Source organism: Cyprinodon tularosa, unplaced genomic scaffold (assembly GCF_016077235.1).
Source record: "Cyprinodon tularosa strain WSP-4 unplaced genomic scaffold, ASM1607723v1 ctg58, whole genome shotgun sequence".
Taxonomy (NCBI): domain Eukaryota; kingdom Metazoa; phylum Chordata; class Actinopteri; order Cyprinodontiformes; family Cyprinodontidae; genus Cyprinodon; species Cyprinodon tularosa.
Genome location: NW_024039318.1, coordinates 465,870 through 490,000, shown reverse-complemented (window position 1 = coordinate 490,000; position 24,131 = coordinate 465,870). Strand labels below are relative to the sequence as shown.

General features: G+C 37.5%; 1 protein-coding gene across 2 annotated transcripts; it reads right to left on the bottom strand.

The window, feature by feature from the left end:
* Nucleotides 1-5,619: 5,619 nt before the first annotated feature.
* nmd3 (NMD3 ribosome export adaptor) lies at nucleotides 5,620-23,865 on the bottom strand. 2 transcript variants are annotated; one of them, XM_038306360.1, is made up of 16 exons: nucleotides 23,785-23,865; nucleotides 23,277-23,361; nucleotides 21,664-21,798; nucleotides 21,449-21,545; nucleotides 20,322-20,402; nucleotides 19,598-19,726; nucleotides 18,421-18,511; nucleotides 17,762-17,840; nucleotides 17,367-17,463; nucleotides 16,046-16,163; nucleotides 12,749-12,894; nucleotides 9,635-9,747; nucleotides 7,141-7,213; nucleotides 6,840-6,946; nucleotides 6,509-6,579; nucleotides 5,620-5,994 (listed from the first exon to the last, which is right to left on the bottom strand). In XM_038306360.1, the coding sequence occupies exons 2-16, from the start codon at nucleotides 23,318-23,320 to the stop codon at nucleotides 5,861-5,863; spliced, it is 1,515 nt and encodes a 504-aa protein (XP_038162288.1). In that variant the 5' UTR covers nucleotides 23,321-23,361; nucleotides 23,785-23,865; the 3' UTR covers nucleotides 5,620-5,860. The 2 variants fall into 2 exon arrangements, with proteins under 2 accessions (XP_038162288.1, XP_038162289.1); XM_038306361.1 differs by having other exon boundaries at nucleotides 23,277-23,358; nucleotides 23,785-23,860.
* Between the last annotated feature and the right edge of the window lie 266 nt (nucleotides 23,866-24,131).

Genomic DNA, 24,131 nt, shown 5'->3' with positions numbered 1-24,131 from the left:
CAGTAAAGAGGAAAAACCCTTTTAATAGGAATAAACCTCCAACAGATCCAGGCTCAGTATCAGTGGCCTTCTATCGAGGAAGACTTGGGGTTCAAGGAGACTAAGGCAGACATTAAAGTGGAACATAGAAAATACTATGTTAAAAACATAAGGTAAAGTAGCTCCACATGGTGTTCTGTGTAGGATAAAAAAAGTGAAGTACATGAGCTTTAAGTTGGTTTTCATGTCCAAAAGGTTGAAAGAGAGTGCTTACAGTCACAGTAAAAAATTAGCCCATTGTTGTCTAGGAAATATACAGGTCTGTGTATTAAAATTAGGCACAACTCTATTATCTTTTAATGAAGTTGATGGTAGTAACCCTGCTGATATTTCAATACAGGATGTTTTCACAGCCAAACAGAACAAGGCCAGATACAGCTACTGTGACAAAAAAGAAGCAGAGAGAATATAAACTAAGGTGTTGAACTAAGAAATATTGCAGAATTGAAGAAAAAAAAGACATAATGAAGCAGAATGATGAAAAGTGGTCCCTATGTCTTCCAGGAGCTTAAGCGTATAGCAGCATAACTATAGATACCTCAGGAAAACCTGCGCCACCCTAACTATAAGCTTTATCAAAAAGGTATGTTTTAAGCCTACCCTTAAAAGTAGACAAGGTGTCTGCCTCATGAACTAAAACTGGTAGCTGATTCCAGAGGAAAGGAGCCTCTGGCTGCAGCATTTTTGGGTCAGCTGAAGGCTTTTAACTACAATTTGTGGACCTTCTGATAGTAAAGAATCACAATAGTCAAGCCATGAAGAAACAAATGCATGGACTAGTTTCTCAGCGTCACCCCTGGACAAAATATATTTAAAATGTTTCCAGTGTTCCAGAGATTAAATAAGGAAATTCTAGAAACTTGTTTGATATATGATTTAAATGATCATTTCTGATCAACAGTAACTTCAACTTTTTTATATAACATTATCCAAGGTCAATTTAATGCCATCCAGATGAGGTGACTAATCTTTTTCCAATCCTGTTGTCAAAAGACAATAACGTCTGCTTTGTTTGCATTCAAAAGCAGAGTGTTTAGTGCTTGTAGCTTTCTATTTTACAGGTTAGTTTCATCAGGATTTGTGAACAAATATCAACATAAAGGTGGAAGTTAAACCCATGCTGTCTGATAATTCTATTAATTGGGAGTATAAATATGGTAAAGATAATTGGCCCTAGCACTGATCCCTGATGTACTCCACAGGAAAACCTTAAGCTTATCTTTCACCTGAACAAACTGAAATCTGTCAGACAAATAAGACAAATAAGCCGCCTAGTGCTGTTTCCCTAATCCCTACAAAATGTTCAAGAATTTCTAAAAGAATGATATGATCATCAATATCAAATACAGCACAGAAATCTACCAGATCAAGATCGGATAAAAATCCACTATCAGAGGCCATGAGAATATCATTAGTGACTTTCACCAGTGCTTTTTCAGTGTAATGATGAGAACCTGACTGAAAGGTTATTACAGGGTTAGTAGTACTCACACACTTGTTTGGCAATAATTTTCTTCTGAATATTAGATAAGGAAGGAAGATTAGATATAGGTCCATAAATGATTAAGTCAATGGAATCTAGAGGTTTCTCAAGCAAAGGTTTTATTACCACCTTAAAGGCCTGAGGTGCATTGGAGGATAGGTTAATCACATCTAAAATGGACAGTGACAGACTGATGACCTATCCAGGGTGCACCCTGCCTCTCGCCCATAGAATGCCAGAGATAAGCACCACCCCATATACTGCTCTTGTTTCATAAAGGGTAATTCCAGATTAAGTTTTCCAGATTAGGTAGGATTCCTATAGATGTGTAGAGCGCAATTTTTTCCACAGAACTCCTAACGTTATCCTTCAAAGTACACAGCTCCACTTATAACATAAGATTAATAAAAACAGATTTTTTTTTTTTTTTTACAGAAATCTTGTGCAATAAGGATTGTCAACTCTGTGAAAATTAAACTAGGTATTTCTTGGCCAGGCATTGTCCTCCACCCTATCAAAATTATGAATCTATCTTTGCCTTTTATTGTGTCTGTATACATTTAATGCAAACCTGAATTAAACGAGACTCTAACTTTGTTTCTAAATAGGGGGCAGTTAATTTAAGGAAAGTTGGCCACCCTGTGTGCCATGGGCAATTTGTGTCTTATGTAATCATAGCAAACTGCTGACTTTAAGATATTCGGCAGGTGTGACAGTCTGTGACCCTCTATCCAAGAATAAGTCAGTAAATGTCATTACTAAAGAAAACTACCATTGGAAAGGTAAAAGGAAGGACACAGAGGTGGTAGGGGTAGATTCACATGTCTGTTCTCCATGAGACACCACATGCATATATATATATATATATCCAGGCTACAATTTTTGTGCTGAGCTGCTGCTGAACCAGAGAGATTGCCAGAAGTTTCTTAGCTTGGCTGGTATCCAATCCTATTCTGCTTTAGACTCCATACCTTCCTTTCCAGATTTAAGTAAATATTTTTGAATTTCACATGGATATTTTAAATGAAGAGATTCAAGTAAAAAGCGAACAAATTTATAGTTGTTTGAGGTCCTCTGTGGAGTTTCTAAAGCCTCTGAAAATTATTTGAAGGCTAAACAATACAGCACCCAGAGCCAATAATGAACAATTACCGTATAGTAGTTCGGAAAATCTGAATAAGTCGTCATCACAGAACATGTTTCTGAGCTTATTTTCAATTTTCAAGCAAGAAAACCTTGTTTTTAGTGGGCGGGGGTGCTGAACAGATGTAGGAAATCTTATCTCCTTAATTGCAGGTTTGCTGAGCAGCTCAGTTGTGACGCTGCATTATTGATGTGTAAACACCAAGCAGTGCTGATAAAGAGACCTTGTTATGCATGGATACACTTTATTTTATTTGTCAAGGTATAAATGGAAATTGAACCTGTCCTATCACAGATCTCAGTTTAAGATTAATAGTAAAATGACCCTCTGAGTCCTGACCTGCTTTAGTGCAGGTTTTTTCTTTTAATATTCCCACAAGAGACATCAGATTTGTCTCCCAATGGGGTCTAAAATACCACTAACAACAGTTTGATGGTGGATTAATGTATTTTGTTCTCTCTTTATAAATACAAAGAAAATAGTGAGAAACTCACCACACACACACACACACACATTGTGGATTCACTTCATTCACTTTCCCAAGTGGATCTGATTACGATCAACAACTAGCTCAGGTTTGTGAAAAACGAGACCAGTTCTCCTCAAGGTAAAATGTGAGACATGTCACCAAAGACGAAGACCGTCTGCAATACACACATTCCTTCGGAGTGGAGACAATATGATTTAAGAAATGCTTAAAAACTGGGAGAACAAGAAATCTTGTTAAAAAAAAACAATACATTAATTCCTGATTTCTCTTGCTTTAAAATAATTTTTAAAAAGCCCCCTGAACCATTCCAGTGGATCAGAATCAACAAAACAAGCCAGCCTTCCTTACTGTATCTTAAAATAGGAGCAGGGCGCCGGTTATAACTGTTTGACAGAGCGCATCAAAAACATGCCCGTGAATATTTTTTTTTTGGCCACAACAGCAATATAACCATCAGACTTTGTTCCAATTCTTCCTAATGAGGGATCCATACAAGCTTTTTAAAATTTGGCACACAAAGATGATGGTGTGGGGAACATTTCTACTGAGGACCTCCTCGCCTTAAACTTTGCAGAATCCTTTCTTATGATTACAGCTCCAAGTCTTTACACTTGCAAAAATGTTTCACCCAAATGTTAAGAATTTTGTAATTTTATTACATAGCAAATTACCATTTACTTTTCTTAGATAATCATAACATAAACCTATCAAATAAAACATGATGAATATTCATAAAAAAGTATTTTTGAAATACATAATCAGGTTTACGTATTTATTAAGTATACTTATTAAAAATATTTTTGAGTGTACGAGCTGAGATGTTAATTCACATTTAGACTACTGAATTAGCCTGTTCACTTCTCCAAACAAAAATGAGCTGGCCTGATTACAGCTGATCCCATGTTACCCTACAATGTTCATCTTCGCAATCAAACAACTGATTTTCAATTTTGGTTTTGCTGTTAAGAGCGCAGCTCACAGTCTGAGATCCTCAGAGCAAAATCTGCTAGTGGCCCCTCACACTAGGGCATTTATCGTATTATTTATTGTTGTGATGATAAAAGATCAATGTGAATTGATTAAAAACTATAACAACTGGGTAAATTGTCAGAATTGTAATTACTGTTTTTATTTCAATTTTTAGCATTGGGGCATTGATAAATTTGAATCGGATTAAATGCCGCTACCATGAAATGGTAAATGGTAGAAACCATACTTTTTAATGTAACTGGCATGCTAAAGAAGCCACATTTACATGTGCATATTCATATTCCTTTATAGTCATTTGTGATTGTAGGGCTACGTTTGCTGTGGTTAGTGTTCACATTTCCAGTTATCTAAGAAACACTGCATTTTACTACATTAATTCTACTTCAACTGGTACCACTGTAGCTCTGGATGTAGATTTTTTGCTTAATTTCCTGTATAAAGGCCCCAGTCTCCAGTGTTCTTCCACCTCCAACAGATCAAGCTCTTCTTTTTGGATGATTGAGCAGCATTCTGTAATATGTTTAAAGCCAGGGCATTATTTAAAGGTATAGAGGGGGATGTTCTATTTCCAGGTGGATCATCAAAATAAGTGGTCCTCCTAACTGTCAATCATTCTGGTGATATGTTTATGTAAGGACGTACTACGTGCTCGTCCCCTTTTTTCACTAGAACTTTTGAAAGCAATCAATGTCATTCAAAATGAGTGAATGTATGCCAGCCTTTAATGTTTGAAAACTGTCTATTCCGTATGCTCCAGCATCATGCATCAGTTTCTGATGGTCTAACACACAAAATCTCAATAAAACACATGATCAAGTTGGAAAGGTTTCAGGGATGCTTTTGCAAAGCGCTGCAATATTTAATCAATTTCACTGTAGTCAAAGCAGGCTAGACTTTAATATAGACTGTTATGCAAATACGCAAAATGTGTACAATTTACACACCATGACGTCTGCCAACCGCTTTCGCACTCTCATTAGTTTTGTTTACACCCTGCACTGCACCTTAAAAATACTTCTTTTTTCATTTTAAAATTATGTCTTAACCTTAAAAAACAAATTCTTCTCAAAACAAGGGCATTCCCAAACCACCACTTACTGACAGCCATCTCTGGGAGATCCTTTGCATATGGAGGCTAAGTTCAGGCGAGAAATGCAAATCTGCCTTTGATAAAGTGCCAATAAACAAGGAAAATCAGGAGGGGCTGAGTGGTTGGCAATAATGGAGCCATTGGCAGTATATGTAAATCAGATGCACATGTGCAGCTTCATCACAATCAGAGCACAGACTTGGCTTTCTTTATCTGGACATAAAATGCATATGGATGATTTTGCATACTGGTCATGGCAGCCAAATTAAACCACTGAATCACTTTCTTGCAAGTGGAGCTCTTTGAATGTAGGGTCCACACTTCATGATCCCTAGTTCAAAGCGACCTCTGGTGGAAGTTTAAAGAAAAATAAGAAAATAAAATTTTTTTATGTATGATAAAGTATATTTAATATTGTTAGTTTTCTGATGAGAAGAGAAATACAAGTGAAACCGCTTCAAATGTATTTACAGGTACTATTACAGGTTATTTTAAGACACCTGAAAGGCTTTTTTTCCCCCAAGTTTTATTTATGGTCAAAAACTGCAACCGTTTTCCACAGCTACTGGTGGGAAAAGTGACAGATCAGCTTTCAAAATCATTTGAAGTTGGAGAGAAAGCTGATCAGTCTGTCATCATGTCTGCTCCCTCCTCTCCTGTTGCATCCGTCAGGCTGAGCTCTTCCAGCATCTCCATCAGGGAGATACGAGGGGCTCCATCATCATCAGTGTCGCTCTCTACTGGGATCTTTGAGGCATCTGATATAGGAAGAAAAAACAACCCATTAACTATCAACATATCTAAAAATAAAACATTTTTAAATGCATTTTTTCAACTTTTTTTTCTTGATATGCAGGTAATGGTGAATTAACTTTAAGGTCTTGTTTCCTTTCCAGACAAATTACTCCTAACCATTAGTTTTAAGTTATGATCCATAAGTACTTTATTTTTCCCTTCATACTGAAAGTTTCCCTGGTTCAGTGCTTCAAAGTTTGCCTAAGTCCGTTACTCTTCCCTCCTGTATAAAGTAGACTTGGTTTAATGATTCTCTGTTTAGTTTTCTCCATCACTTTAAATGCTATTGACTTTATATTTCGGTTTCATTAACCTTGTGTACCTGATCCAACTGAAAATACTCTTAACTCCCTGTGTTTGCAGATTCTGTCTTGGGATAAGTTTTTTTGGTGAACGGACCCTAAATAAATAACCTGAATTGAATTTTAAAATCCATTACATCAAAGTTGCAGAACAAACTGTGCAAAAGCTGCTCACCTTTGTAGATGTTGACGTTTTTCCTCAATGCCTCATCTTCCTCCAGGTCCTCCAGGAAGTCCTGGTATTGTCTGAAGGTAGAAAAGAAAATGACAAACACATGAAAAACCACATTCCTTAGATTAAGAGAAAAAGCAAATTGGCCTGGTTTTAAAGTATTTTCTAAGCTTAGTTATGGATTCAGCCTTGAAACCATCCAGCTGAAAATCTCAAATAAATGCATCAATTAGAAAAAACATGCATATTAGAAAATTTCAGGGAAAGACAAAGAGGTTTGCATAATTAACCTAAATATGAAACCTATGAAATAAACATCCAGCCATGATCCCACCTTTCATCATCTGTGTCCATGCCTTCACGGTCTCTGACCATCTCCTGAAGTTTCCAGTTCCTGCGTTTCACCCTCCTGCTGCGGTCGTAGCTCTTCTTGATTAGCACCTTTTACAGTCCAAAGGAAAAACATACAAATCAGAATCAATAACAGCCTCCTTAAATTTTTCAAAAAAATGTTTGTAGGATATTTATTATAATACATTTATGTGCAAGATTATGTTCCTTTAGTATCTATACGCCCACAGGTAATATTCTCTGATGCCACTGGGGGGCAGTGTTTGTATATTTTTTTCCCTTACCACATCAGGAAGACTGTGTGGGTTCATCTTGTTCATGTACTCATCATTGATGTTGGAATTGGCAAAGTCGTACCTGCAGAGGAAATGATGCACAGAGGTCAGAACTCATTGCTTTTAGTGCTTCCAATGGGAATCAAACAAAAACTAGACAACATAGATGTCAAGCAGGAAGATATATAGTCTGTATATATTACCGTATTTTCACGACTATAAGGCGCACTTAAACGTCTTTTTTTCCCCTCAAAATGTGCGGTGCGCCCTATGGTGCGGTGCGCCCTATGTGTGTTGTAACTGCGACTTTTGAGACCACCTCATTGAGGAGATGATGAAAGAGTGGCTGAATGTAAGGAGACCAGGTGTTTTTTTTTCCACCCCTCACCATCGCTGTTAATATGTAACTCCATGCGTGCCCATCTCACAGCTGATGTGAAAAACATGGGGAAACAAATTAACGCTGTGCTCGCTGTTCAACCGCTCGACATCGGTGTGAACCGGACCCAGCAGGTGCAGCAGAAGCAGCGAGTTTACATGCAAAGTCAATGGTTGACGCGCGTATAGGTGCAGCAAAAGGTCTGGCAGCGCGTTTTGGTGCAGCACGTCGGGAGCGTTTAAGCATCTGATGCACCGCCAACGCGCTGCTGCTGCTCAGATGGAAAAATTGAAGTTTTGCTGCTGGACGCGCCGCATCAACCAATCAGAGAAGCTGATCTGGGAGCTGGCAGCGAGACAGACAGCGCTCTGATGACACATGACATTAACGCAAATGAAAAGGCTGGGTGGATGCGTGGCTGAGACAGGTGTATGTGAGAAGTAGGGGTGTGCAAAATAATCGTGATGATGATGCATCGTGATTCTAATTTTCGTGATCTACTGCATCGATTCTTGATGCCAAGAATGGATTATTAATTTTAAAAAATGAATAAATAAAATTGCATGAATGGTTGGCGAACATCAGCCAAAAACAAGTGCAATACCACTTCCAGTCCAGTAGATGTCGCTGCAAATGTGTTGACGCACGCTGCCTTGTGTCACAAGCATTTCCGGCCGTGGGATACTGTGCCGAGTCATTCAAAAACAAAACATGGAGGAGAAAATATTGCAATGCATCGCAATAATTCAAGTATCGTGATGCATCGTGATAGAATCGCATCGTGGCCTGTGAATCGTGATTCGAATCGAATCATGACTTCTTTGGCAATACCCACCCCTAGTGAGAAGACTAGGTGGTTTTTTCCACGCATCACCATCGCTGCGTGCCCATCTCACAGCCGATGTGAAAAAAAGATTTATCAAATGAACGCTGTGCTCGCCGTTATCCCGGGGGGTCTGACAAAGGAACTTCCACCGCTCGACATCGGTGTGGAGCGGCCGTTCACAGTAAGGGTGCGAGCGGCGTGGGAGCGATGGATGACAGACTGAGACCACAATTTCATGATAAATGGAAGGCAGCGCCGGGCAAGTTACGCCACCGTTTGCGGATGGATTGTAGATGGACTAACGTGTCTGCTGGCTCTGTTGTTCAAGCTTTCGCAAAAGCCGGCATTATTTCTGAGGAGCTGCGCTGCACGGAAAGTGACTGACAGCGAAGAAGGGGAAAGTGGCATGTCTGATTTAGTGCAGCTGTTTTATTCAGAGGAATGCCGAGGATAACAGAGGATGATGACTTTGATGGGTTTGATTAATACTTTGTAATAAATACATGAATAAAGCACAATCATACTCAGGTTTGCTCCCGCTCTATTTTTCTACCTGAAAACTTAATTCAACAGCATCCTCTGGTCTCCTCCTCCTCTTCAGCGCGGTGGCTGGCAGGTGTTTTTTCATCTAAATAATCTAAATCTTGCAGCTATATTTGCTGTGATCAGTGGGAATAAAGTAGTTTTAATATGTTTTTAAGTGAGAAAGGCCACCTGAAAACTTAATAATTGCAGTCAGTTCATCCAGATTATCTATTTCTGTCAGAGGCGCTCAGACCCCCACATACCAGCGGTGCACCGACAGGAGAAATCCTTTCGTTCACCGCGGCTGCTGGCAGGTGTTTTTCATCTAAATAATTTTAGCTGCAGGCACCAGGATACCGGTAATAAAAGCGAACATATTTCGTCGGCAGGTTTCAGGATTTTAAGTTAATTTAGGAGTGATCACAGCGCTGTGTCATCTGCCATGTGTCTGTCTCACGGCCAGCTGCCAGGTTTGATTAATACTTTGTAATAAATACATGAATAAAGCACAGTCATACTCAGTTTTGCCCCCGCTGTATTTTTAAATACGCAGTAGAGGTATTTAAAGGTAGTAGAGGACATGCACCTGTATATAAAAAACGCGCCCTATAGTCCGGTGCGCCTTATGTGTGTGTTAAATATAGAAATAGGACACATAACTGAGAGTGCGCCTTTTAGTCCGGTGCGCCTTATGGTCGTGAAAATACGGTATAATTAGGCCCACATAAAAAGATCAGGACTAAGCAACCTTGTGACCTTCCTCTCACACTCACCCCATCACCAGGTCTCCGATGTTGAGCAGATGGCCCAGGAAAGTACGGCAGTGATACTGCTGACTCGTATCCATCTCTGAGGTCTTCTGGACCCAAACCTCAGCCAGGGTGTGCTGTAACAGAACACATGGAGAGGCTGTTCTATTTAAATCCATTGCAGTGCGTGAACAGATCCACATCTCAGGATCACTAATGCAATTTACTTTGACTTTCGTAGAATTTAGGCAAGGGTTTATGGAGCATATAAAAAAAAAAAAAAGAAACTACTAAGTCTAACCCTAATTGCATCCAAGTCGTACACACCATATTACATCTTAAATGTGTTTTTGTTTGCCCTCTCCACCACTGTTTTCTTTCCATCCCAGATGAACCCATTTCAGCTCCTGAAAGCAGGTTGTTTTATGATTTTAGTTAGTTATCCCAATCAAAAATTTTTTTTTTAAATCATAACTAATTTACTAATAATTAGTTGGGATGGGAAGTCCAGGTATCTGACCCGGAGCAGTGAGGTAAAAGGCTTACTGTATGATGTGTGAAGGTGTCGAAGTTTCGATAAGAAATCACTGGAGGCAATAAGGTTAGATTTCTAATCATTCATGTTTCATACATTCATTAATGGTCTTAAGAAGTTTCAATTGCTGCTTTAATGTGCAGCAACCTTTCATTTCTTGTGTATAAATATGCTTACCAGTTATTATTGTGAAGCAGGATTATAAATTAGTTTGTTTTGTTTGCAGCACTTTTTATTCCACAAATAAACAGAGGTAAAAAAAAAAAACTGTAAGCCATTATTGGTGAAACAAAAGGTGTCAAATCAGGGCTGTCCCACCAAAGAGAAGCTATGATAAAGATTGTTTTAATTATGATATGAAAAATGTTGATCATTTCATTTTTACACCCGAGTATCAAATGGGAATTCTTAAAGGAGAATTCCGGTTTTTAACACTTTTAGCCCATTTTCTGTAGTGTCCAGGATGAAATCGAATGATCGACACCAAAATTTTGACAATTGGTCCTGTCTCTGCTTTTTGGCTCATGCAGAATCCCCCCTGGCTGCTTCAGAATGGCTTCCATAGTGCATGTCCGATAATGTCCTTAAAACAACCTTAAACGTTCTTTTTTTAAAATATGCTACTCACCGGGTCGTCAGCGCTGTTCAATGACGTTCCAAAAAAAGTTTCGTAAAGATAAAACGTTCCTGTAGTGTTTTATTTAGCATTTTGTAAATCCCATTGAGTTCTGTTGGAATAGTCAATATTCCCCTGCCACCGGAAACGGAAATGGGGCCTGTTTACACAGTTGTAGTCTTTTCGCTTCACTCTGTGTACTCCGACGTCGAGGTGCTAACGTCTCTGTTAAACACTTTAAAAAACTCTGAAAATGGAATACGAAAGGTTGATTCTTGATTCTCGACGTCGGAGTACACAGAGTGAAGCGAAAAGACTACAACTGTGTAAACAGGCCCCATTTCCGTTTCCGGTGGCAGGGGAATATTGACTATTCCAACAGAACTCAATGGGATTTACAAAATGCTAAATAAAACACTACAGGAACGTGTTTTCTTTACGAAACTTTTTTTGGAACGTCATTGAACAGCGCTGACGACCCGGTGAGTAGCATATTTTAAAAAAAGAACGTTTAAGGTTGTTTTAAGGACATTATCGGACATGCACTATGGAAGCCATTCTGAAGCAGCCAGGGGTTGATTCTAAATGAGCCAAAAAGCAGAGACAGGACCAATTGTCAAAATTTTGGTGTCGATCATTCGATTTCATCCTGGACACTACAGAAAATGGGCTAAAAGTGTTAAAAACCGGAATTCTCCTTTAAACCTAAATGTTGCCCAGTCATGTGGGTTATAGGAAATATTTTTAGGATGTTAAATGTCAAGATTTGAAACACTTGAAATAACATTTTAGCAGTAAAACAATTTCATCTGCTTGTAAAGCTAAAACGTATCTTTACGAGTATAGTTTTTTTTTTTTGAGCATCCATTTTTATTTTGTCACTATAGGAGTTTATGCAGAGCAGTCTTTCCTGCTCTATCAGCAGGTTTTCTGACAGCTGTCTAAATATGATGAGATTTGGAGCTAAAAAATCTTCAGTAAACCTGCTTCTAATGAGGATATTTGCAAAGAGGAGTTTGCTGAAGCAGCCGGCCTTTGCTCATCTACACCATATTAAATCAAAATGTTAAGGTCATTCAGCTTGTAACATGTTTCTTAAGGTTTCCCGCTTAGTGTCTGTGAACTAAATGTTTAGTGAGTTTTTTATCCAGATTGAAACATGGTAAAGTTGTTTCCAGCGTATTAAAATCTGTGTAATGGGGCAACACCCTCAGCTGATAAGGTTACATTTTAAAGGCTTTCTGCCACTTTTCCTTCATTGTAAAAATGCATCAGGAAAAAAAAAACAGACTAGTTTTAATGAGGAAGAGTGTGGAGTGTATTTTAAACCAGATTTATCTTCACACATTTGCAAATTGAAATCAGAATGTGGCAAAATAATGAGCAGGTTTTACATTATTATTCTGATGTTTTAAGACTGATTATAACTTTTAACCACAGCGTATAGAATGGTTAGAAAACTGGGAGTGATCTGCAAGGATAATGCAATTAACTGTACTGCTTTTGTCAAAAAAAAAAAAAACTTTCCTAAACTGCAATCCAACAAAACAGAGGCTCTAACATAAAAAAAAAAAAAACAGACATGATAATGTGGTTTTTATTTAATCAGACCACTGAGTAACAATCTAGTTCTTTACAGATTCACTGAAGGATCAAGTCCAGCATCAGTAGATAGACCCCAACGCAAACGAGGAAAAATAATCACAGCATGAAGCTGGTGAAGCAACATTACCGTCAGCTCTTTCATTAACATCAATGACAGTGTGGTATTCAGAGGACAGATGAGAACCTAAGTCCAATTAAACCTAAAACCCAAAACAACCCTCCTGAAGGGTTCTGTCATTTTGGCTCCAGTCCTGCTTACAGCGTCAGTGATAATATAATGGTCTGCTATTGATTTTGCTTCCAAGAGAAAAGCAATGTTCCCCTGCAATGCAATTTGTTCTGCACCAACACACACACACAGGCATGTGTAAAACCCCCTCACCTTGTTGGACCTCACGCCAGCTCCAGCACCCAGCTTCTGGTCTCTGATGATGTCGATGTCCATAACAATGAACTCCTCCAGCTGCCGGGGGCTACAGAGGCTGTTGAACGGGTTGCGCCAGTATGTGTTCCCGTCCACTTCTGCAACTGGTGTGACAGAAGGTCATTATGGATTATTAACAAGACTGAAGGCGTCATTACAAAAATCCCAGACACACTCAGTTAATACATTTCCTTTTCTGTAACTCCTGAGGCGTCTGGTTAATATGCAAAATGCTTTTGTGTTTTTATGCCTTTAAAAAGATTGAAATCCGAACAAGCAGAAAAACGTTAGAAGTTAATTACTGGCCGACGCTGAAGCTGCTCAACAGGCCCAAGGCTGTTTCTGCAATTCACTCAGCTCTGAAACTTTCCACCAGAGAAACGAGTCGCTCTTTGAAGTGCAATTAGAGACATGTGTGCTGTGGCAGAATGTCAGCAGTGCGCTCACATAAATAGCTGCATTGAGGCACATCCGCACGGCGCTTTTATTTGTCAGGAATTCAAAGAAAACCATGAAAATAAAAGGTTTCAAAATGTGAGTGTTCACAGTGCTGGCAGTGGTCTGCTACAGGACTAAGAGGATCCATTAGGATGACTAAGATGAACAAGAGGTCAGCATAAATGCTCAAGTCACAAATAGATACTGTAACCAATGGCAACAGTTCTTAAAAAAAGCCTGTATGCAAAGCTGAAACCGAACTGCACAAAACCAATGGACAAATGTGTGATATAAAACAAAAACATAATATTGAGATGAAAATGTATCTTGGTATCATGAGATGTAGATTGTTAGAAAAAACAAAAAAAGAAAGTCTTGTACTTGCTGGAACAATCACATAACATTTAAGGTTTCTTTTAGCTCTGAAGTTTTTCTGGTCTAAAGAAAAAAATGAGAAAAATTTTCATAACGAGAAAATACCAAAGGCTCCCCTGATGAGAATCTAACAAAATCAGATGATTAATTTATCCAATTTTTATGATCCAAGCAATAACAAATCAGGCAGTTATTTAAAATCTATTTGGCAGATTATTAAATGCATCTAAAGCCAAAATGTCCACCTTCATAATTAGTAAACATTGTGACAAAAAGATGTTTATTCTATTATGTAAAACTTTTTTATACATTTTAGACACTATATTGTAAATATACAGATAATCTTCCTTTTCTGCTTGATATAAAACTGGATTTTAAGCTCCATTTGTTGTCCATATTGACATTCATGTACATGTTCTAGAAACCTGGATGCAGATGCATCAAAAAATTTTAGTTAAAATTTCTAAACACCCATTTTCTTTTTTTACTTACAGCTGCATCAGCAGTTTAACTTTGATTACTACATCCACAACTAAGGTAACCAAAGCTACATCTAAATTATTTAAAGTAATGGTATATAAAAACCTATGAAAAATAACTAAAATACCTTTTTTCCGCAATTTAGTTCAAAAGAATATCTCCGTTTATCCTGACTAATCAAAAGCAGTCAACGCTTGTTCAATGTCAGATAGGTTGGGTTTTTTGTTTACATCATATACAGGTGCTGGTCATAAAATTAGAATATCATGAAAAAGTAGATTGATTTCAGTAATTCCATTTAAAAAGTGAAACTTGTATATTATATTCATACATTACATACAAACTCATATATTTCAGATGTTTATTTTGTTTAATTTTGATGATTACAAATGACAACAAATGAAAATCTCAAATTCATCATATCAGAAAATTAGAATATTACTGAAGACCAATAAAAACAAAGGATTTATAGAAATGTTGGCCAACTGAAAAGTATGAAGATGAAAAGTATGAGCATGTACAGCACTCAGTATTTAGTTGGGCCTCCTTTGGCCTGTATTACTGCAGCAATGCGGCGTGGCATGGAGTCGATCAGTCTGTGGCACTGCTCAGGTGTTATGATAGCCCAGGTTGCTCTAATAGTGGCTTTTAGCTCTTCTGAATTGTTGGATCTGGTGTATTGCATCTTCTTCTTCACAATACCCCATAGATTTTCTATGGGGTTAAGGTCAGGAGAGTTTGCTGGCCAATTAAGAACAGGGATACCATGGTCCTTCAACCAGGTACTGGTAGCTTTGGCACTGTGTGCAGGTGCCAAGTCCTGTTGGAAAATGAAATCTGCATCTCCAAAAAGTTGGTCAGCTGCAGGATGCATGAAGTGCTCTAAAACTTCCTGGTATGTGGCTGCGTTGACCCTGGACCTCAGAAAACACAATGGACCAACACCAGCAGATGACATGGCACCCCAAACCATCACTGACTGTGGAAACTTTACACTGGACTTCAAGCAACGTGGATGAAGTGCCTCTCTTCTTTTCCTCCAGACTCTGGGACCTTGATTTCCAAAGGAAATGCAAAATTTACTTTCATCAGAGAACATGACTTTGGACCACTCACCAGCAGTCCAGTCCTGTTTCTCTTTAGACGCTTCTGACGCTGTCTGTGGTTCAAGAGTGGCTTGACACAAGGAATGCGACAGCAGAAACCCATGTCTTTCATACGTCTGTGTGTGGTGGTTCTTGAAGCACTCACTCCAGCTGCAGTCCACTCTTTGTGAATCTCCCCCACATTTTTGAATGGGTTTTGTTTCACAATTCTCTCCAGGGTGCGGTTATCTCTCCTGCTTGTACACTTTTTTCGACCACATCTTTTCCTTCCCTTCGCCTCTCTATTAATGTGCTTGGACACTGAGCTCTGTGAACAGCCAGCCTCTTTAGCGATGACCTTTTGTGTCTTGCCCTCCTTGTGCAAGGTGTCGATGGTCGTCTTTTGGACAACTGTCAAGTCAGCAGTCTTCCCCATGATTGTGTAGCCTATAGAACTAGACTGAAAGACCATTTAAAGGCTTTTGCAGGTGGTTTGAGTTAATTAGCTGATTAGAGTGTGGCACCAGGGGCCATCAATTTTGAACCTTTTCACAATATTCTAATTTTCTGATATGATGAATTTGAGATTTTCATTTGTTGTCATTTGTAATCATCAAAATTAAACAAAATAAACATCTGAAATATATGAGTTTGTATGTAATGTATGAATATAATATACAAGTTTCACTTTTTAAATGGAATTACTGAAATCAATCTACTTTTTCATGATATTCTAATTTTATGACCAGCACCTGTATGATGTATCAGATTATCAGGTTTCTAGTGGACATTTTTACTATATACATGGACACCATTTTAGAAGGTCGAGCTCAATCGGCTTAGAGTTTGGACAGAAATCAACCATGGCAATACCCACTCTGCAGGGTGCGGGGATCGATGAGATGGATGGTGCTGGTGACACGGATGCAGACACAGATCTGACCCATGTTCCCCAGGCTCTGGGCCAGCCGCGGTGGGAGACAAACCACATTGTCCTGGCAACGACACAAGAGCAGACAGGCTGAGCTCACAATGAGTCCCTAAGGTGGTGCTTCATTAAAAAAACAACTAAATCTATCAACCCAAAAGCTCTTTGTTCCTGCTTTAGTTATAATCTATTTTTGTTTCCTTTTCTACATCAGGGAGGAAAAGCAACTGTTTAAATGAACCATTTCTGATCAGGTTTGGGTTTCTAGCACTATTTGTGAACAAGTGAACAACTTTTAACATCATTTCTAACACTTAGCAGATTCCCATAGAAATTGATTTTCATTAGCTTTCTCATCTTTTGGTCTAATTAGGAGAAAGCACCACACAAATAAGTTGCATCACAAGTCAAATGTTCAATATGGAAGTAGTTAGGAAGGTTTGCCATCAGTTCAATCAAAAAGGCCTGAAAAGGAAATTAAAAGGGCAGCTTTATTTTCTATGGAGGGATGGCAGCGTTTTGAGAGAGCTTAACATTTTAGCTTTAGCATAACCCTTTCCTTGTTTATCACGTAGATAACCTATTCCAGCTTTCAAAGGGAGCCCTAAAGTATGCACTTTAAATCTAAATCTTGTTTTAGTGCTGGTGAAAGCCAAACCAAGCTAAAGCAGACTTCAGTAAATACAAAGAAAGCTAAACATTATGAAGCAAAGCTTCACATTTGACCATTTTGACTCTTCAGCCTCCGTCTGAAATCTCTTAAAATAAGATTGCATTCTGCAGACAGAGGTTAACGTTTACAGCTGCTAATAATACCGATGCCTATGTCTGTTCATCTTCCCGTTTCAGATGAACAATGTCAGTATTCCATCCCACAACCTGCCTTACATCACTGCCTGAAGTCTGAGTAACACATGATCTTTTCAAAAATACAAGTGCAAACAAGTGAAATGTGAATAAAACATTTGATTTGGACTCAAAACATTAACCAAAGCTAAAAAAAGTCAAAATAAGTCAAATAATTCAGTGTTCGTCAGAAACAAGTTAAACGCTATACTATTGCTCTCTCACCCTGGGTCTGAACTCTCCTCTGCTCCTGTGATAAATAATTTAGGTCCACAAAGAAAAGACCAACAATAAAAATACCCCCCTTTAAATTTACACCCACACACAAAATATAAATAAGACGCAAATTTGATTGGTGATGCGGTAAAGTTTAAAAGACAAAAATGCAAGTATTTATAAAAGTATTATATAAACTATCACCTACCTTGCAGACAGGAACTATTTCTATAGAGAAGGTGCTTTTGTAGTTGTAGGTGTTTGAGTGAATATCATGAGAGATGAGACGCTGGGATGTTTTGGACCTAAAGAAAAAAATAAAAGCGATTCAGAGAATAAACTCACTTCATTTTGCAAGTTAAATACTTGATAAGGTGATAGACTTATCACTAATTCAATGTAAAGGGGAAAAAAACAACTTAAAATCAATACATAAACAAGTTATAATGTTGCATAATACATATCAACCAATTTCAAATTTTGTTGACATCTTTTATAGCTTAACTTCAACTAATAAAATACATTCAAAGCATCTTTTATTGAAGTGCTGTATTCAATTAGAAGGTACTTTTTATTTGGAGCACAAACTGAAGCAACGCTCACCTGCAGGGCACAGTACACTGCAAGAAGTCCACCATCTTCTGTGCGTGCTGCTTGGAGCCGTAGTAGAAATCAATACCCTCTACCAAAGAAAACAAACACTATCAAACACACTCAACCAAAAAATTAATCACATGTGCATCAAAGGTCATCCCTGCTGCAGGGCATATACACATGCAAACACACACACACTGATGAAGAGGGAGAAGAATATGGCAGCCAGATGTTTGAACATCCTTACAGCTTTCAAGTCCTGCACTGATACAGCTGATTTAAATTCCACCATTGAGCCAAATTCCACTTTGGCATCCAGAGCAGGATTGCAAAAAGCTGCTGCTGAACTACTTCACAGCCTGTGCATGTGTGAAGTAGCTCTTAGAAAATCTAAAAAGGGGGGAAGAAGTGAGAAACTGATTTGAAGCGCTTGCTCTGATTACAGTGCACTGATTAGATGCACAACCCGTGCCACCGTGATGCTTGTTTGTGAAGCGTTTGGCGCTTCTGATACATGCATAGCTCACAATCTTGTACAGGAAGAGGCATTTAAAATGACGTACCATTATCCTACAGTGTAAGCAACAGGAATGCCAGATTCCCCCGCCAAAAAAAAAAAAAAAAAAAAGATCAACCCTAAAACATTAACAGCAAAAACAAGAACCTACCATGAATTTCTTTGATGTTTAAGGTATTCTGATGAAGTTTATGCTTCAGGATCAGCTGCTCTAAATAGTAGAATGTCTTTTTATGAACAGTCTGAAAGAAAAAGAAACAAAAATATTAAAAATAAATAAATCATACATTCAGATAATATTTACAGCATTATATGGTTCTAATATTTGGCCAAATGTATCTCGGTGTTTCAATTTTTGGTCTTGATTTCAAGGAGTTTCATTTCGGTGCAGCCCTAGTCCAAACCTTCTCAAAAAAAGAATTTTTTAAACTCAAGGCATTTCAATAAATAAATAAAAAAAGTATTAAAATATAAATTTCCTACTTTATTGATACCAAAGGGAAATTAAATATTGCAGTAAGTCATGGGCAGTTTTTTAATCAGTGTTGTGGGTGTTGATAGCTGTAAGCTGGAATGATCTTCTGTAGAGGTCTGTCTTTCACCAAATCTGGAGAAGCCTCTGACTGAAGACACTCTGTTTAACAATCATGTTGAAGCAGGTGTGAGATGGCATCTTCAAATCCAGCTTTGATGAGGGTCCCGACAGCTCCTCGTATGAACAAACAGAAGTACCTTCTAGGACCTTCAAAATGGGACGTCAGTGCAACAGCTACCAGCACCTTGATACAAAGAAAGCAGCGGTGTTCTACTGGTCCCTGTCATCAGGGGTGCAGCTTTTGGCTTCATAAGAATCAGTAGGAAAAATGTTCCGTCTTGAACTGTTGATGGAGCTAAAAGCAGGAACTGCTAGCTTCAGTGCTTCATCTACTTTTTTATGCTAATTTATGTCCAAAGGCATGAAAACAGCCATCTTCAATCAGGCCATGCAAGGGATGAGCAAATCAAATTCCAGACATTTCAAGATAAGTTTAATCTAAACTCCCCGTCTTTATGTTCAAAACTGGTAGAGATCAGCTCTGATGGGAGCAGGAAGTCTGTTTAAGATCATAATTTTGATCCAGAAGTCTTACAGCTCCATCCACTGTTGACTTAATCAAAAATATTGAGTTTATAACTTAAATTCAACACATTTAGATATTTGTGTCAGACAGGAGGATGAATGTTTGCTTTCACAAAAAAATGATCTTATAAAAACAGACTGTTTCCAATCTAACCATTAAAAAAAAAAAAAACACACGCATCATGACTATAAATCCTAAAACACAAACCTTCTGCCTGACTTGAACCACTGCCTTCCAGAAGTCCTTGGCTTCCACACGATGGCAGTCATCGCACATCTGGAACTGGATGACAAACTCCACCACAAACACCTGCTGCAGGATAGCCCCATTCATCACCTAGAGCAGAGAGAACAGCTATAACTCACCCCATAAAATCCAACACCTCACCTGCTAACAAGGCAAATTAAACCGAGCATTATGTTATGTATAACTTTAAATGGATCAGAGTTTTATTGTTGTACGTAGAAGTTGAAATTTGGTGGAGGAATTCGGAGACATTTTCTGAGTCAGTGTAATGTAAAAACACAAAACAATATTTCATAAACAGCTTTGCAACAGATTAATGTTTAATAAGGTGTGAAGTATTTGCCCTCTAATGTTCTGTACCATCAGCCTAACAGTAGCTAGAGAAAAACTATAATTGAAATGGGTCTAATGAGATCTATGCTCGCACACATGTAAAACCTGCTTTTCCCACACAAATGTAAACAGATCTGTCTCTCTGCTGCATCAATGGATCAACTTGTATGAATCATTGATTAATGTATAATCTTTAATAAAAGGATTTCTTACAAATTAAAATATCCAATTACAATCTGCTGCTTTTTACCTTTTACAAGAAACTGATGAACTATGAGAATCTCAAGGCATCAATCAGATTAAATCCCTCTAAATCTCACAGTGTCACACTTATGACACTCTCTCCTCTAACCTCTTTCTGGATTGTCAGTTTCATCTTAATCCTCTTGGAGTGGGGCTCTGTCCACAGGAAGCCAGCATCGATAAGGCGCACCTGAAAATAAACAAAGATAAAAAAAAGATAAACTGAGTGTCTGCGACAAAAAAATATACCACTTCCAAATTGTATTTAACTTGCAAGCAGAAAAGTTCTCCATTTGCTAATGATTAATTGCCTATATTCTATATATGATGATCAGAGTGAAGTAGAAAAACTAGAGACGGTCACATGAGTCATTTTTAAGAAAAGCAGAGGAGGGTTTCAATCTCTAGACCCAAAAAGTAAAAAAGATGCCCTTATACAACAAATAAAAAATAAACTTAGTGATTAAAAAAAATATTTTGTGGTCATAAACTAAAGAAAAAAATCTTAAAGCCAACTTGACTATAAGCCTTTTCATTTAAAATGACCAAATTAAAATGCTTAGTTGACAGCATCATACAGTAACCAGTTTATTATAGAAAAGAAAAGAACATGAGGGGGACTAGAATGATCAGTTTCACTTTGTGATGATCCGTCATGCTGCGTTTATATAAAATACACTTGGGTTTTTGGTCATAAGGTGAAAAAGAATGCAAAATATGTTTAAAAGAAACTTAACATGGTGCTAAGGATATGAAGAAGAAGCTCACCTCTTAAAGCAATACATAATGGAATACACCTCTATAAATTATTGACGTGCTTCACACTGACAGTTTTGTATTTTAATGCAATGAGAACTAGGGATCTTCTGATCCGATATTAATATCGGATATTGGTCCAATATTAGCCAAAAAACCAAAAAGGATTTTATCGGCCGGCATCTAAAGTCTGATATTTCCAAGCTGATAGAAACACTCTTCTTCTGTTAAAGTTTCTATTACTCATCAGATGACTTTACATGGGTCAGTTGTTTTCACACCTTTTGTTGTTGAGTTTTGTTCCCTGTTTCAGTAATATTACTTGATCAAGCCTTTTCTAGCATTGTACAGTATAATATAAGTAATAAATGCTGGTATGATTAGCACTATCGTATTAGCCAATTCTCAAAGCTGCAATAACAGCATCGTATCAGATATGAAAAAGTTTGGGAAAAACCCTAATTAAAGAGTTCACCTTACTTTGGTCATTGAGCTCTTAAGTTTTTTCAGACAAAGGGCCAGAAGCTCCCTGGATTCCAGAGCACACTGCACCCAGGTGGCTGGAGGCTGCAGGTAGCTGCATCAAAGAAAACATGAAAAAGGTTTTACACTGCAACAGAAAGCATGACTTTTTTTTTTTTTTATCATTATGCAGATGGCGCCTATAAATCACTGAATACATATGTGAAACGAACCGTTCACACTGTTTGCAGAAGTGCACCGTGACTTGCTTAGGGATCCCCTCTGAGATGTCGACCTGAGTGCGCAGGCAGGCTACACACATGTTGGCAGGGTTAGGAGGAATGGGCACACCACAGGTACAGCACAGGCTGTGGAGCAGAAAAATATTGTTAAAGCTAGAAAAGAACAAGAGCTGTGCTGATTTAGGACACTTAAGAACTGGAAAACACACCGGACCATGAAGGTAACAACAGCCAGCAGATACTTTATGGGTGGGGTTTAAGATGAACAGAAATATCTAGAATTGTTTTTCTTCTTTGATTTGTTAATACATTTCTCCTTTTGGTTAAATCAACACTTTTGTAGCATTTTTTATTATAATGTTATATATATATATATATATATATATATATATATATATATATATATATATATATATATATATATATATATATGGAGAGAGCAAATGTTATGTTGGCTTTGTGAGGGCTAACTATTTATTTCCATCTAAACTCAAAACAGAAAAATTACATTGTGATTTTTTTTTTTAACTGTCCAATAACAAACGAAGCACTAAGTATTTTAATAAAAAAAATGTACAAAAGGTTTTTTTTTTTAATTTTAAATACAAAACGTGTTTTGTATGTTTGCCTTATTAGAGGAAAACCATACAGCTAGAAATTTTATTGGACTCAATACAACATAAAATACATCATATTGAGCCCTCTTTTTGGTATATAAATATAACATTTAAGCGTTTTTTTTATGGCTACATTACAAAAACTGTATGGCTTATTACAATAACTTAGATTTCCTATTTTAAGGTTACTTTAAATTTAGAAGATCAAATTTATTGTTATTTCGGTTCAAAAATTTTGTCGAACTTCGGCCCCTCTATTATCTTATTTTGAGAGACTGGATGCCCTCCCTCGAGACTGAAAGTAACACAGGAACTGGCTCTGCTGTGTATGTGCCTGTGCCCCCGGCCCAGCGGCCTTGGTGGTCCCTTCTGGTTTTGGCTGTTGACAGTGATTGTCAATTTGGACAGTTTTAAATATCCTTGTCCTGTTTTGGTTAGTGTGCCCATGCCTGTACGGATTCTTGTTTATATGCTGTCCACGTTTTTGAGTTCTGCCTCGACCTTCCGGGTTTTCATGCTTGTGGTTTTTCAGCTGTATAATTAATAAGATCACCTTAATTTGTCAGTATTAAAATTAAACAAGCTTTGTACGTTTGCCTTATTAGAGGAAAACCATATAAAGAAATTTTATTGGACTCAATAAAACATAAAATATGTCATATTGAGTCCTCTTTTGTTATATAAACATGACATTTAAGCGTTATTTATTGCTACATTAACCCATCTTATTACAATAACTTAGATTCCCAATTTTAATATTACTTTAATTTGTCAGTATTAGAAATTTTAAGTCTCCATCTACATCAACTACCTGTTTAAGAAGCAACATTTGTACCATTCCTACATCTTTTAATGGGGCGTTGAATCACTGGTGACACCTCATGTCTTGAAAAAGTAGAACCTTTGATGGTTGTCATTTTTCCCCCCTAACGAATCGGGATTCACTGACAGCTGGCATGAAAGCATCAGTAGTCTGGGGTTACTTACATGTTCCCCTGGCTGCTGGTAGCAGGAGCTTGCATGTACTCCATCTCTCAGGTTGACATATGACAGCAGAACCCCCTGATCCCTGCTAACAGAGTAGGGAAAATTTAGCCAACCAAAAAAAAAAATTATAATAATTATATATATAAATAAAAAAGAAAAACAAAAAAAAAAAATATCAAAATTTCACTTTAACACACAAACTTAGTCCATACCCGTAACTAATAACTGTTATATAGCACAACACTCCATCGAACACATGAAGTTTTTCCGAGACTTAACATGATAGCGACCTTAGAAAAGCTGTTAAACTCGCTAGTGGTCTGGATTTAACTAGCATAAGGTTAGCATTTAAGGCTAACGTACTAATGTTCCCAAGCAATTATACAGGAAAATAACAAAGGAATAAAGTGAAACGGACAGGGGAGCATCCTCTTCCATTTGATTATAGCAAACTGTTGGCTGACAAACAAACAACAAAACCTATATCAAAAATAAATCCGTAGAATACCTTGTGATAGAGCCTTCCACGTTTTCGCTATCGAAGACCGAATAGGGAGGCGTCAGAAAGGACCCCGACAGAAGACGTAGCTGCCTTAGTTATGCCTGAATAAATTTCATTTACAGCCGTTTATTATTAAAATTCCTGTATTTGAGAAAGGTAATATAAATCTTGAATAAAAAATATTAAAAAATATGTTTCATTTTTTGTAAAATAAATTTAGTTATGTTAAACTAAAATACTTACATTTTATAAAGTTAATTTTATTAAATTATTCAGCACTAAAACATAGAAAGCGATATAAATTGTAACTGAAAACTGCATTTGACCATTTCAATAAGTATATAACTTTACTT

Excerpts from the sequence above, each read along its gene's own strand:
- nmd3 (XM_038306360.1), bottom strand. The coding sequence starts at position 23,320 with ATGGAGTACATGCAAGCTCCTGCTACCAGCAGCCAGGGGAACAT. Across the intron at positions 20,403-21,448 it reads TTAAGAGCTCAATGACCAAA|GTGCGCCTTATCGATGCTGG; the intron begins GTAAGGTGAACT and ends GTTTATTTTCAG. Across the intron at positions 16,164-17,366 it reads AAATAGTTCCTGTCTGCAAG|GACAATGTGGTTTGTCTCCC; the intron begins GTAGGTGATAGT and ends TGTCGTTGCCAG.